Here is a 16,110-nt window from a genome sequence, read left to right on the forward strand (position 1 = left end):
AATGGCAACTAAGTATAAAATAAAACAATATTTAGAAAGGAAGGATGGGATTTTGGTTAAGACACTGAACTGGGACTCAAAAGATCTGAGTTCAAGTCCTGGTTCTACCACTGACTTCCTGTGTGACCTTAGACAGGTCAGTTTCTCTCTCTGTGCCTCAGTTCCCCATCGGTAAAATAGGGAGAATAATACTTCCTTTTGCCCCCATCTCTGTCGGTCTTGTCTAAACTGTGAGTGCTCAGGGGCAGGGACAGCTTCTTGCTATTTATTTACACAGCATGTAGAACAGTTGGGCTTGATCTCCACTGGGGCCACGGACACTACCGGAATACAAATAAATAATACAATTTACGGACATGAATCTACAGTTAAGTTGTGCTATGGAAAGCATCACACTGTGGGGTAAAATTTCAGTGGAATCTTTACTCAGCCACTACATGTGTGTGCACAGAATTGTAAACTTCTGCATATGCAAGTTAGCAACTGATACAGAAGACCCAAATGGGGGAAATGATTAATACAGATTTTAATATTTGCATGTGTACAGACTTTTTAAAGTACATATGCAAGCGTTTGTACCTGCAAAGTGCCTGTGCACATGTGGAAGCCACACGATGAAATCTATCTCTGCAATTTAAGTATCCAAACCACTTCTATTGTATAAGCATATACAAAAAGTCTTGGTAGAAAAATTATGTTACCACTTCTCAGACAAGTAACCATGCTATGTAAAAAGAAAGATGATTTGAAATATTCTAGTAGTAAATCACAGTTTAATTGCATTTAATGGTAGTGAAAGGTCAAGGTTTCTGGAAGTGAAGCTTGCTTTTTATCTATGGAACAAGAAGCAGCGGTGTCCAGTTTTGACCTGGAGGGACCACTTTTAGGGGGGAAAAGTGGAAAGTCTCCATGCCCATTCATTCCTTGGCCTCTCTGCCAAGAATGCAAACAGCAGGACCTATTATCTGCACAAATACAGATTCTCACACTCGGTTCTGGTGGTGGATTTTGTGACATCCACATCTGCCAGTGAGGAATGGGACTTCCCACTCCTTCATTTTACATAGCTGGCGTCAGATGACTTTTGATCATCACTAACTTTGGATGGATTTGAACCAGTGGCCTAGATGGGAAGGCCCCATATTTCATTACCAATCTCAAGTCATCTTTATAGTTGTAAAGTCTACATCGTGAAAAACACAGGCACTACCAATAAAGACTATCCCATATGTAATAATAGTAAAGCTCAAGTTTTTAATTGATAATATTATGTAAAAATAATCAAACTTTATTACCACTATTGTTGTTACACCATACTGCATAGCACATTACTGAACCATAACAATTATACAAATCTTTATTCTCATTATGGTAACTACTTGCCAGATATAAAAAAATAGATATTATGAACAACAAACCCCTCTACTGTTATCACTGAATGCATGGAAAAAAGAGTGAGGCTGACATTCTATTCTTAACACACCTCATTGTACCTATATAATATATATATAAAGTAAGAGCTACAATGGCTAATGTACTTTGAGATTTTTTTTGGTCAGTATCCCTGCTGCTCCCTCTGCCACATGCTTTGGAGTGCAGAAGACAAAAATCACACTATGGATTTACTGTCCGTCATACACAAAATACATTTCCCCAGGCACTTGGATGAATTAATAATTTAAACAATGTCAAAAAATTATTGATAAGAACATGGCTTTAATGACCTTGTTAGGAAATCACTTTGACAATGGATATTTTCCCCCCAGAAATAAGATGCTAGCTGGTCCCTGAATTATTTTCCTTCATTTTGGCCCCTGGCTTTGTAATCTTGCTATGTAGAAATGTCAGGGCCTGATCCTCATCCCATTGAAAGGGATGACAAAAGTTCCACTGATTTCCATGGTGTGGAACTGGGACCAGGAAAGTGAACGGTGAACATAGTGAGTGTGTCTGCACTGTTTTGTTGCTGCAGTGATGCTCCCAAACAAAGCTGCAGGTGGGCTCCATCCTGCTGAGCACTCTGGTCCAGATTCAGCAAAGCCCTTAGCACACACATTAAGTTAAGCATACACTTAACTGCTTTGCTGGGTTGGGACCAGAGTGCTCAGCCTCTTGCAGGACTGAGCCCTTTAAGGTAAGAGCTAAAATGTTCAGGGGAATGCAAACAAAAGACTAAACAAGAAATGTCATTTGCTTAATGGAAAAAACATTTCCACTCACATTGTAGAATGTGCAAAACTTCAAAAAAGTACAAATGGTCTGTGACTGTGTTCCATTAGGAGAGGGCTGCGTGTTACCATACCACACAGAATATATTGCTATGGTTAGCACTTAAAACTTATACAAACTTAAAGCTACCTATCAACCAGACTCTACAGTACACCTAAATATTTATGTTCTTCATCTGTATTTTTTTGTTGTTGTTTGATTTTCTTTTAATTACTAATTTAGGTATCTATTATGTTGGCAGAAAAACATGGCACAATACAGGATCTCTGAGATTAGTAAATCACAAACATCTTTACTATAAGCTATATTTTCTCATTTTAAAAAAAAGACATTACAATTCTTGTTCCTGCAGGGATTTGGTTACACTGAATGGCATTGTGTAGCCAAACGAGTTTCACAGAATAGTACAAAAGTAAAAGTAGTCTGAAGCTCTACTCTTACTTACAGAGCATCATAATATAACTGGCTGGCCTAACATTTTAGCCAAGTTGATAAAAGTTTTAAATGTAATAATTAAATGTAAATACAGTCCTGATCCAAAAACCAGAAGAATGCCTTTAAGCTAATATTTATAACAAGAACTGTTTGACTGAGCTCTCTTGTAAATTTTATCATACCTGAGGCAGTTTTCCTCATTCGATTAGCTGAAAAACTGAATTTATCCCGAAGCAAACCAGACATCTAGTACAGGCTAAATTCAGCAACAGGAGCTTAAATTTGGCTTAATATATCCCCACTTGAATCTGCCTGTTTAATTCTCTTTCATATGATAACATGGCTTATTCATAGTCTGGACTTACCACTTGAACAAACTGAACTTCATATCTTATTCTAATAGAATAAGAAAACTTCGCAAAAACACAAAAGTTCCGGAATGAAAATCAAAGGCAAACTTAGGTTTCAAAAAAATGTTTTGTAAAGGTCTACAAGATTAGCACAGAGAGGTTTTTCCCTAAGGAACACTGCTTTTTATGATCATGCATTTTTCATAGAGACAGATGGGCTTTATAAAAGGATACAGCCTGCTACTCAAGAGGGTTTCAGTGACAGCTGCACTTCTGTGTTCTAACCACAGTAGAAATTTATATAGGCTATATTTTCACAAAATATTTGTACTACTTCTTTGGTCATATTCATTCCTGATGTAATTTCACTGACTCAAGTGGAACTACACCTGAAATTAATCTGCCCATTATTCCTCTAATAAACAGTGTTTAATTAGTAAAGGGGAAACATAATATTCCAACTTCCTCCCCTAAAATGCCTATCTAAAAAAAATTTGTTTCTTTATTCCAAACATTCAATACCTTCCCACCAAGGAATGTATATTTCCTCATTCCTCTAGGTTTTATTGTGGTTTGTCATTAACTAAATATAACACCTTATTTACCTTTGTGCTCAGCTTCAAGACTTTTGAAAGATTGCTCCAACCACCATTTCCAGGAATTTTATAAACAATTACACTGATTTTAAATATTCATAACCTACAAACTGTAAACATTATATCTTGACAAATCAGGTCCCTATGACTACCATTAGTTCAGTCAACAGCTCTTGAAACAAAGAGGCCCTGAGAAGAAAGTTTTACAAACTATTCTTCAAGAATGAGTTGCACACACAATTTGGTCTCACCTATTCTTATTTTTTTAGCACTTTCATTCAAAATCTGATCCTATTTCCTACTTTTATCAAATGTGGTACTTTACTCCTAATTTACTTAAAGCAAGTTATACACTGAATAGATTAGGACACATTTGGTTACAGAAATGTTTGGAAGCTTGCTGCTAAGGTGAATTATTGGGCCAATGAAATCATTAGCTTGCTTAGAAGTACAAATATTTACCATATTTGGTAAGCTGAATATTTCTAGCCAATAATCATACTGTGAACAGGAGACTTATATAGGAGTCAAGTAATATGGGTTCTAATCTATGTTTATGTCTACACTTATGGCAACATGTAGAGTAAAGACACTGCACACCCAGCTAGCACTATAAATATCAGTGGAGACAGTGAGACACAACTTACATGAGTAGTGTGCCCCACATGCCTGAACCCCCAGTGTACATACCCGACACTGTCCACACAGCTCTCTGCATGCCCAAGTAGAGCCTCCCATGTCTATTTTCAGCAGTGTAGTGTCTTGCTGCCAGACACTTTCCACACCACAATAAATGGCTCTGGCAGCAGTTCACTCAGTTTCCCCACCACCTCCCTGCTGCCAGATCCTTCCCCCGCTACCAGAGCCTTTCACTGTAGCACATAGCTACACGCCGCAATAACAAGTATGGACCCTACCTGCCTTCTTTCCCTGTGGCAGGTAGTGACATGTTTAATGCCTGCAGTGTACACGCCACCATACGTGTAGATAAAGTCTATTCTCTGCCATAGATTCCCTCTATGACCTTCAGCAAGTCACTTCGGCCCAAATTTTCCAAAATATCCTATAATTTTGCATGTTCAACTTTAGAAACCTATGGAGAGTCTTATTTTTGATAGACCCTAAAATATCATAGTTGCTATTCAACCTTGCATTTGGAAAGACACAGTCCCTGTCTTCAAGGGTATATAGTTTAAAGAGATAAAAATAAATAATGTAGGGAAAGGATGCAAGTTACAAGCATGTGGTCACCGGAATGTATGACACATGGTTTATTAGTTCCAGGTTTGCTTGTTTCATTCTTTGGATCAGCAGGTAGAAGAATAAGGAAGAAATAAATTGGACAGAAGGAAGGGAGGGAAGAGGTGAAGGCATGAGGAGAAAAGAGAAGAGGAAAGAAAGAGGAGAGAGTGGGAAGTTCAGGCATCTGACTGCTGATAGGTCAAAAAAAGTCCAAGTGTAAATGTCAATTGTGACCTCAGGACGCTGAGGCTGAAGGGTGCTTCAGCTGCTGCATATGTGGTAAGGAGGCAGAAGGAGAACGAAAGTCTTTAATAGAGCACCCAAGAAGTTTGTGTACCTCAACTATACTACTGTATTTGTCCATACGTTTTCCCTCCAACTGAGTCCTTTGAGAAACAGGGTTTAATACATTTAAGAATTTTATCTATGGCCCACTGAAGTCAATAGGGATTGGAGGAGGATTTAAATTAATTTCTACTTTGAAAAATTCTCCTCTCATATCTTAAAATGTTGATAATATCAGCACTCTCATTTGTGGTACTAGAGTAGGGGCCGAGAACTCCAAAGTCCAGAGAGGCAGGAGTGGAATTATGGGTTCTGTGCATGTGCATGGCCAGTTGGTTCATGTGATGCAGACAGGAGTGGCTGGTGAAATGAAGCAATAAAAATTAATTAACATTCTTTGAAAAGTACTTACACAGCTCCTGCACAGTAACCATTTTTCAAAGTAAAATCTCTCATTCCCTTTCATTTTTCTTTTCAAAATTCCCAAACCAGTGAGAGCTCTCTATGGATTAATAGCACACCAAATGTCAGTGTTTCAAGTTTGGAACATGAGGAGGGGGAAATCTCTCTGAAACCTAAATATTTCCCCCCTCTAAAGGCCAGACCCATTTTTTGGAAAATACGCAAAAGTGTTTTCTTCAGAACCCAAGTGTGCTTATCTTGTATGCAAAGTTTCAGCTTAGAGCACAATTTGATGACAGAGGTATGAACCCCTGAAAATTGAAGATTTAGTGGAAATACTGAGACTTTTACTGTGACTATAGGGCTGCTACTGGCACCACTATAATAGTTTTTTTGTCTTCATCTTCAGAAGTAAACTATAGAGAACACACACTCTGTGTTTGACAGAATAGCTATTGCTAGTTCTTGTAAAACATGTAATATATTCCAGAAGACCTAAGGGTGTACTCTCCAATAAGGATGGAAAAAGATGTGCACCCCACTGTGAACTCACAGTAAGGCTGTTTCATGTAAAAAGTTGGTAATTAGTCCCTGAGTGAATAAAGTAGATGAGATAAGAGATTGGACTTACTGTAGCAACACAACATGCGTTTTCTAGTTGCTAGAATTTAAAGGGTGTATGGGTGGGCGAGGGGTCTATTTCTGCTTATTTTATTTTACAAGTTTTTAAATCTTGGAAACTAATTTATTACATTAAGCTTAAACATGTGTACTTTAAAATCTAACTAAGAGATACAAAGATAGATAGGAGACATATAGACTGCAAAAAAACCTGAATTGGTTGAATAATTTTATAAAAAGTACTACAGATTTTCTTACTATACGTGTCAGGTGAATTTCATCCCAACTGATTTCAATGTGATGACTGGTGATTTATCCACATAGAACATTAGTGGTCATAGAATCTTTAGTCAGAAGATAAATATTTTTTATAATGAAATCAAATCTCTTTACCCAGAGGTACAACCACAAACATTAAAAAAAAATCCTATCATAATAGCTAGAATAAAAGAAAATCAAAATTATAGTTAAGTACCACATTATGAATAATCAGCTAAATACACAAGCATCAGGAAGCATCAATGGGCCCAATAGTATAATAATCTTCTTTGGTCTAGCCCAGGGGTAGGCAACTTATGGCATGGATGCCGAAGGCGGCATGCGAGCTGATTTTCAGTGGCACTCACACTGCCCGGGTCCTGGCCCCTTGTCCAGGGGATTGCATTTTATTTAATTTTAAATGAAACTTCTTAAACATTTTTAAAACCTTATTTACTTTACATACAACAATAGTTTAGTTATATATTATAGACTTATAGAAAGAGACTTTCTAAGAACGTTAAAATGTATTACTGGCACGCAAAACCTTAAATTAGGGTGAATAAATGAAGACTTGGCAAACCACTTCTGAAAGGTTGCTGACCCCTGTTCTAGCCTGCAAAGCTGAAGACGACAACAGAAATACCTTACATTTTCTATTTCCCCTTCATTGTTACTCATCCTCGTCAGAGGTGGACCTCTCCCCACCTCATCTATCTCTTTAAAAAGTATTTACATTATTTATTACTGTAAAGGGTTCCATGAAAAAACTTATGAAGTAAATGCTATATAATATAGGGGTACTGGGCATCACAATGAAGCCTATATCACGTGTTCCCATGATATCAGTGCCTCATAATTATCTCCTGTGTTTTTCTACATTTGTTTTGCCCATAATTTTTGAGACCAAGGGGGTTTTCCAAGACAACAGACAACGGTAATACTTTATTAAGAATATCTCTCTAGAGCGAATGCATTAAGAAGTGTATTTTCAACTTGAATATGTGGCATTTTAGCCACAATACTATCACTCGTGTTTAATGTCATCGTTAATTGAAGTTATTTATATGGCATTCCTAGAATGGTTATCACCGTTCTATAGGAATGCTTAAAGCTCTGTGCACTGAGGTGAAAAAATATCACAGACACAAATTCTGCCCTCATTTCCATGCATCGTCCATTAAGTCAAACTGAGCCACTGAACTCACAAAGGGTAGCATAGGCGTAACAATGTCATAGGTCACAGGTAGCACAAGTGTAACTGAGGGCAGGATGTAGCCCCACTGACTCCAAAATGATACTGGCACATCTGACAGCAGAATGTGTCTCTCAACAGCACATACTTTGCCTCCATATCTTAAACAAAAAACAAGAAGAAAAAAACACCAACATATGAGTCAACAGTGTGATGCTGTTGCAAAAAAAGCATACATGATTCTGGGATGCATTAACAGGTGTGTTGTGAGCAAGTTACGAGAAGTCATTCTTCCGCTCTACTCTGCACTGGTTAGGCTTCAATTGGAATATTGTGTCCAGTTCTGGGCACCGCATTTCAAGAAAGATGTGGAGAAATTGGAGAGGGTACAGAGAAGAGCAACAAGAATGATTAAAGGTGTAGAGAACATGACCTATGAAGGAAGGCTGAGAGAATTGGGTTTGTTTAGTTTGGAAAAAAGAAGACAGAGGGGACATGATAGCAGTTTTCAGGTATCTAAAAGGGTGTCATAAGGAGAGGGGAGAAAACTTGTTCATCTTAGCCTCTAAGGATAGAACAAGAAGCAATGGGCTTAAACTGCAGCAAGGGAGGTTTAGGTTGGACATTAGGAAAAAGTTCCTAACTGTCAGGGTGGTTAAACGCTGGAATAAATTGCCTAGGGAGGTTGTGGACTCTCCATCTCTGGAGATATTTAAGAGTAGGTTAGATAAATGTCTATCAGGGATGGTCTAGACAGTATTTGGTCCTGCCATGAGGGCAGGGGACTGGTCTCGATGACCTCTCAAGGTCCCTTCCAGCCCTACAATATATGAATCTATAAGGAGTATGTGTATTTTTAGACTTTGGTGGTTCTTCATCTCTGCTAAGAACTGAGTGGTTTTGTGAAGTTACAACTGAAAACACAAGTAATATTTAAGAACATAGAGCAGAAGTCAGGATTAAACTTGTGTTCTTTAAAAATATTATAATAATTTAACCTAAAATAGGACCTAATCCAAAATCTATTGAAGGCAAAAGATGCCTATCAATTTTAATAGGCTTTGGATCAGGCCCACAGTATCTGAAAGCAGCCATAGCTCAAAAGTTACATTTATAAGATGAAGTTTGACATACTGATTCTGCAACATCATTGTTCATTTAATATAGTCTAAACTGCAAACTCTCTATTTATCTGTTTGTCTTTTACTTCACCTGCAGTGTCTGTGGGAATTTCTTACATGGTAGCAGCAAACTCGTGATTGTATTTCACTTTTGAAAGTAAACCATTTTAAATAATTGTGATAGTTGGAAATGTTAGTATTCTTAACAACCTCCCAGAAGCATATTTAGGACAGATTTTTAAACCATTGCAGAATTGCAAAATACCTTGTGCATGTCGTTACTCTTCTAAAAGGCAAATAGCAGTGGTAATTTATGCAGAGCAGTACAACTTTTCACATTTAATTCTGTGTACTTTGTTTTCTGTAGACTAGAGAAAATGAAATTATGTCATTTCCCACACAAGATGTTACAAAGAGAAAAAGTGATTAATTACAGCCACCTGGAGGACATCTAGTTTGCAGTTATGAGCATGAAACAATGTCTTTAAAAACAATGCATGGTATATTTTTATAATATATTACAAACCTGATTATCCAAAGATCTCTGGGGACACCAGAAAACTTTGGGTAACTGAGGGTTTGGATAACTAGGAGAGGTGGCTGATCAGGCTTTGAAGTCTGGTTTCTAGAACCCCCAGCCATGGACAGAACCTGCTCCAATTTTAGGGATTTCCCACTGGCTTCCTTAAGGCCAGCCAGCAATTCAGGAGGAGGTTCTGCTCCCAGTTGCTCAGGCCTGCAGCACAATAAAGAGGAGGGAGGTTGATTAGTGAACTCAGTTCAGTGTAGAGGCATAGGCCGTTCCTCTCTTCAGACAGAGAGTGTAAGGGCCAAATACACCCTGGTCACAGGAGGCCTCATATACACAGTCAAACTAGCACTTTGAAGGAGCAAGATGCAGAGTAACCACAGAGGGAAACTTGATATTTTCAGCAGAAGAGTGCAGCTGCTGCATGTCAGTCTCTGCAGCAGGTAGGGTGACCAGATGTCCCAATTTTATAGGGACAGTCCTGATTTTTGGGTCTTGTTCTTATATAGGCTCCTATTACCCCTCACCTCCATTCCAATTATTCACATTTGCTGTCTGGTCACCCTAGCATCAGGCATACATAGTAGGGCTATGGGACAAACCATCTAGAGAGCTGTGTATATTACTGTAGCTCCAAATCTGCAGTAATGGCCATGCAGAAACTTCAGGGTGGTTCAGACCTTGTTGCCTGGTTGGAATGGAAAAATTCTGTCCTTCAATCACCTCCAAAGTCTTCCTGCACAGAGCAGAATTTATTTGGGCTCTGCCCAGGAACCAGGCTTTGCTCCATCAGAAGCACTTTCAGGAATAGGGTCAATGGACCCAATCTCTGGCATGTAGCCTGAAAAATTAATTTGGGCTGCAAAGCATAGCAGTCACAGGTAGCAGGTTCTTTCTCTAGTAGCTACATAAATTATTATTTAATAAATTAAATTGGCGAATCACATGAATAGAGTTTTTATTTAATAACCAAAGTACCCAAATCATTCATGCAACCAAACAAAAAATCAGATGCCTAGAAACAGCCAGTCCCTAGTGCTGTCACACTCAAACTTCTGAAGACATAGGAAACAGATAAAAATAGACATAGTCAGTGGAGTACACCATAATCTGGAAGTGATGGTCCATTTTACATCAGTTTTTCAGGTGCTCACCCCTTCTTTATACCCCTTTCTTTCCTTGCATCTACACATGACTGGGACCATATTCGACAATGGTTCAGCCCCTACCCATTTGTTATGTTCTTGAAAACATACGTTGTTTGGAATGCTGGCTACTCATAGTGAACGTTCTGTGGTTGGCCTCACTGTTGTATCAAAAGTAGTGGGCAAGGGGTTGACCTATCAGTGCAGTCAGCTCCATGGATACATGTATCCCAAAATCCCACAAAAAAAGCTATTCTATAACCTGTTTTTCACTTCTGTGTGGCTAACTTGCTTGTCACAAGATACAAATCACAAAAAGTCCCCAAAACTGGTGACCCTAGGTGACTTCTTAATGCTAACTCCTGATTTAGTTATTCCAACTCTTATAGGCCTTGCTATGTCTCACCTTTTTACCAAGCCTGTAATTTATACTGTATGTTCATCTACTTGCATTTCAAACACTCTTATCCTTAGTCTTACCTATTAAAAGCATTAAAACACATTCTAGCATTAAAATAAATTGGGTCAAAGCTTGGGCTTGAGTGCCACATGTATCCCAGGGCATTGGTGGGTTTGGGGGGCCAAAACCCATTCTTGCTCTGCATAATGAAAAACTCCATTTCATCTCCCTTCAGCAATAAGATTTGAAGGAGACTCCACAGGTGGGAATTCAGCACGTTCCCGGCCTACTATCCTGGAAAAACCTGCATAGGAGAAAATTTGGCCTCTAAGTTCATGTTAATTACATTGTTATTGTGTTTCTTGTTAACATTCATTCATGTCTTAATGTTATGCTGACAACCAAGACATGTTCTCACAGCAACTGCACCTTGACCACTGCATATGTATATATAAAGCTGTTAATTTAACAGCATCTGGTGCATACATGTAAGCAGGATGATTTTAGTTATCCTGAAAATTTTAATTTCTAGATCTTTGTGTTTTAGTTTCTAACTATGCTTCCCATTAATGTTGTCTTTTGCATTGAACAGAACTTTAATTTACACTTTTTTGAATACAAAAAAAGATCAGCATCTCAAGGACTATAATATCGCAATGTAGACACATCAAAATAAGTATGCCACCAAACTACCTTTTATGGAAATAACACAGATATGAAAAGTTCAGTACACCATCAATTTCAACATTCCTAGAGAGCTCAGAGGTGCTGTATAGTAACTGTAGATAATATGTTGTTAGAATGAACAATTTGCCAGTGCCCACCTCACCAGTGTGAATGACAGTTGTCCAATAGCAAAGGAGATCAATGTATCAGAATTTATAAACCATATTCAGGTTAAAGAGCACTTATCTTTTATTCTGTCCAAAGGACATGAGTTTTATTTTATAAAGATCATTAGTCATTGAAATATATATTTTAGAGAGTTTCTAGTAGGTAAGATTATTTTGGCAGTCACTGGAGTGTACCAGATGGTTCATTAGCATAGGCAAGACAAGTCAAAGGCTTTCAGAATCATTTAGAAAATGTCAAACAGAAACAAGAACCTTGTCACTTTTTATTAGAATTAACTACATCATACCCTGGACACAGATTTCACCTTGGGTCAGAAAAATTAATACAGAATTATATGAATTGTTTAATATACTGGGTTAAAGATAGGTCTTCCTCTGGGGACTCATTTGCTGGCAATATATTATGGTCATCTACTTCAGAAATCTTCAGCCTTCCCTTTTGTAAGCTATGAAAAGAGTTGACCTTGCTCAAAATCCATTGGTGTCTAATTGATTTGAGGTATATGCAAAATTTCAACAAGACAGTCTGCTAGAGTTCTTTTGTGATCATTTTCCCAGGAAAATTGGGGAATGGATTTACTGAATATTGAGCAGCATGTAAAATATGCTTTTGTCAAGAGAAAAAAAACAGTCTGTAAGTAAAACACTGCTTTAGTAAACAGGAACTCAAATGCAATTGAAATGTTACTTTCTTTTTCCCCCCATCAGATGTCAAAAACCTTGAGAACTTCCAGCTTGTGGAAGGTGTTCAGGAACAAGTTAATGCTGCTCTGCTGGACTATACAATGTGCAACTATCCACAACAGACAGACAAATTTGGGCAACTTCTCCTGCGACTACCAGAAATCCGGGCCATCAGTATGCAGGCCGAAGAATACCTCTACTACAAACACCTGAATGGGGATGTGCCATGTAATAACCTTCTTATTGAAATGCTGCATGCAAAGAGAGCATAAATTATGCCCATTAGAGCTTCTGCTTTCAAGAAAAAAAAATTCTGAACTGCTCCAAGCAACACTAATTAAAAACTTGGTTTTAAGACTGCAAAATGGTATAATAATCAAATACTTAGTAGTAAATAAGTGATGTATCAGGGTATTTGTATTGCAAACTGTGAATCAAATGCTACACATCCCCAAAGGAATCTGTATAGGACTTTGTACTGGAATGAAACAAGCTTATAAGTGGATCTATCACCAATGTCAACATGAAAAAAAATGGAACAGTTCTTGTATATTTAACTTTTCTGATCGCCACTATGAAGAAATTTAGGAACAAACTGATCTGTGTTATTAAGCTAATATAGTGGAGAAATTGAGTGCACTAAAATCCTTCATTGTACAGCAGGACTTCTAAAACAACTCTAAAGGATGCAAAACTGCACCAACAACAACTTCTATCATCCTTCCAAGGACCCAACACTTACTTTGCCTGTGATAAATGTTGTGGCACCTATTCAATCTGTAATAAAGGTCTGGAGTAGCCACATACTATATAGTAGCTCCACCAAATCATAAAAGCCTGGCTTTGAATGTCTGTGTCTCAGGCCTGCAAATAGATAACATGAAGAGTCTGTTAATAAGTTAGCTTGACATTCTTAATATGTTCTGAAGTTTGTTTTTTATGTGTTCATGTAATTAAATCAGGCAGTATCCCTCTTCTACTAATATTCCATGGGATGGCTATAAAACATCACAAATTGTTTCTCCAAGGCAAGTTTGCTAATTCAACCATGTTTCAATTACAGTATCAAAAATGTGGCTCTGGCATTGTCTAAGATTTTCATGCCAAATAAGTTTGCTAAAGTTTTTCAGTCTGTTAGCCATCCTGTTTAAAGTTAGTTTCTTTTAAAAATAAATAAAATCTTCTCAGATTTCAAATGGTAACATTGCTAAATACTGAAAGTCAACATCTAAAGCACATTTAGCTATGCAAAAAAAACCACAATAATCAAAATGTATGAGCTGATCAAGTCAAACTGCTTGCTAAGAAGTGATCTTTAAAATTATCAAGAAAAGACAAAAGTACGTTTTAAACACATAATTTAAATTTAAAAAAAAAGTTAGGTAATTAAAATATTCTACATGGGTAAAGAAGAGTGATACTGCCATGTCTATGTAGACCAAAGTCTGCTGCAGAACAAATATTGGAGAAGGACAAATAATTACATCTCTATCCAAATGAAGATATCAGTATTATAACATGTAGTGCCACAGTTATGAAAGTCTTGCCTTATTTCATTATCCTAAAAGGTAACTGGGCAAATGTGGATCAACATATGTTTAAAATAGAGTATTAATACTTTACATTAAAAAGAACCCTAGTGTTTACATTCTTTAGGTCCTGTGGGAAAAAATCTGTAATAAAATTGCAAAGAAGTGATTCCCTTAGTGTTGCTTTCTGATTGGTAATTATTTTACCAGTACTGAATTACTGTATGTCGTGAGACACTAAAATCAAAAAGGGAATCTCATTTAAACTTTAATTTTTTGAGATTATCGGCTGCACAATCACTTGTAGAAACTGTATAAACTCCTAATCCCTTAATTTTTTTTTCCATGGAGATTGCTGGCTTTTGAATAGTTTATTTATATTGTATATCATAGTTTCCACTGTAGACAATTATGATGCTAATTTATTGGTCCTTGGTTTCATCTTTATATAAGATATAGCCAGAATGAAGAAGCCAAATATATGTGTTTACTGTAGCATGTCTTCAAGTTAGTGGAACATAGTTCAGGGACATACAAGGGTCTTTACAAATTAAAATCATTCACTTGATTAAATGTCTGTAAATCTTCATAATCCTAAATGTAGTTTATTTAAATCTATTGTAAATTATGTGACTTGTAGTTTCCTCTGGTTTATGTGAATTTAACAAGGTGCATTCTTATCTTAAATTCTTTTCCAAACATTGTACATTGTATACCAAAGACATCAGTTATTTCTGCATTAGTATAAAACAGATTATTTTAATCACCTGTATTAGTTATCTCTAATACTCTGTCCATGTGTAGGGTACAAACCTAGCTAAACACAGCATCAGCAGCACCTAGATGTCGGTCTCACATCATGGAATATTACTCATGCTTTTTTACAGATCAAATGTAATACGAAAACATTTCGCCTAACTATCATGTATAATCAATAGAGATGGAAGCATCACTTGAAAAAAACAAAAGGACTAAACTTATAGAAAGTAAGATGTGAATGGCATTTGGGGGTGGTAGTGAAGTTGCTGTAGTCACATGTACAACATGGGTATAATATTTCTTTTTTCATTTTCAAGTGTTCATATTCTGTAAATTCTTGATTTGTTTTTATGGAAACACTACAGTGAACCTCACTGAATATTAAAGCTTAAAAAATAAACAAAAATGTGTTGCTAACTGTATACACAGCACCATTATCTATATACAGGACAAGAGAACTAATATAAGGATGTAAAAGACAAGCAACAACTTGCATACAATTTAATGGAAACAGTTTCAGATAAACTATAACATATATTAGCAGTACCTGTAGTTCCAAAAATCCCTCCATATTGCCCAAAGTTTTCAAACAAAAATCTCCCTAAGTTAATTGTTAACCACTTTGTAACCAGACATTTACTTATGACTGCCTTATTGATTGCAGGACATATTAGTAAAAGCAGACTGAAATACAAAGGTTATGGCTTTGCCTGGTTTATTATAGTTCTGTATTTGTAAGCGGACAATCTGTAATGTCTGAATATTTGTATTACAGATGTTCTGCAGCTGCCTTGGATTTGAATCCATGCAACTTTTAGAATGTGCAATTAGTTACTTGTTGAAGTTGAAGTTCTCTTACTGTATCAGTGAAATACCTATTGTCATGTCAGTTCTTGCCAGGAGTTATGCATCACTAATGGATTTTTTTCAGTATTTCAATAAATATTGATATGCTCATCCTGATTACTTTAAAACTGTTTTACAATAATCCCATTGCATTGGGAACTAATTCCTAGTCAAATAAAAGTCAGTTACTCAAGCAGGAGTTAAAAAATACTGAAGATGAAGCCAAAGAAAATGTGATGCCGAAAGGAATAGAAATTTGCATGTACGCAACATTACGTTCAGAACCTCAGATATCATGATGAACATGGTGTAGATGCATACGCTGAATGCAATACACAGGACTTGAAAGAGTGGATAAGACAAATCTCCTTTCAAACTAGCATATTTATAGATACATGGTTATATATGTGTGTATATATATATATATATATATATATATATATATATTCTTAGTTTTCTAATAGTAGTTTGATATTCAACATTACCCACAAAAGATAAAAGAGAATCAATTAACAGCATTCAGGAGGACAGCAGAGCTCAAACTAACCTCTCAGCAATGTAAATACATGACAGGGCCAGGGGAAACTCCAGAGCTTCCAACACGACTGCCACAAGACTCTGCTAAAGAGA

At 36.8% G+C, this 16,110-nt stretch overlaps 1 protein-coding gene across 1 annotated transcript in view; it reads left to right on the top strand.

Moving 5' to 3' along the window:
- NR5A2 (nuclear receptor subfamily 5 group A member 2) overlaps positions 1–15,264 on the top strand; it is a 104,542-nt gene extending 89,278 nt beyond the window's left edge. The window contains exon 7 of the mRNA XM_050961450.1: positions 12,371–15,264. Coding sequence (XP_050817407.1) covers positions 12,371–12,618 — 248 coding nt within the window. The 3' untranslated portion in view covers positions 12,619–15,264. The remainder of the gene's footprint in view (positions 1–12,370) is intronic.
- The last annotated feature ends 846 nt before the right edge of the window (positions 15,265–16,110 follow it).

Source organism: Gopherus flavomarginatus, chromosome 7, assembly GCF_025201925.1.
Source record: "Gopherus flavomarginatus isolate rGopFla2 chromosome 7, rGopFla2.mat.asm, whole genome shotgun sequence".
NCBI lineage: Eukaryota > Metazoa > Chordata > Testudines > Testudinidae > Gopherus > Gopherus flavomarginatus.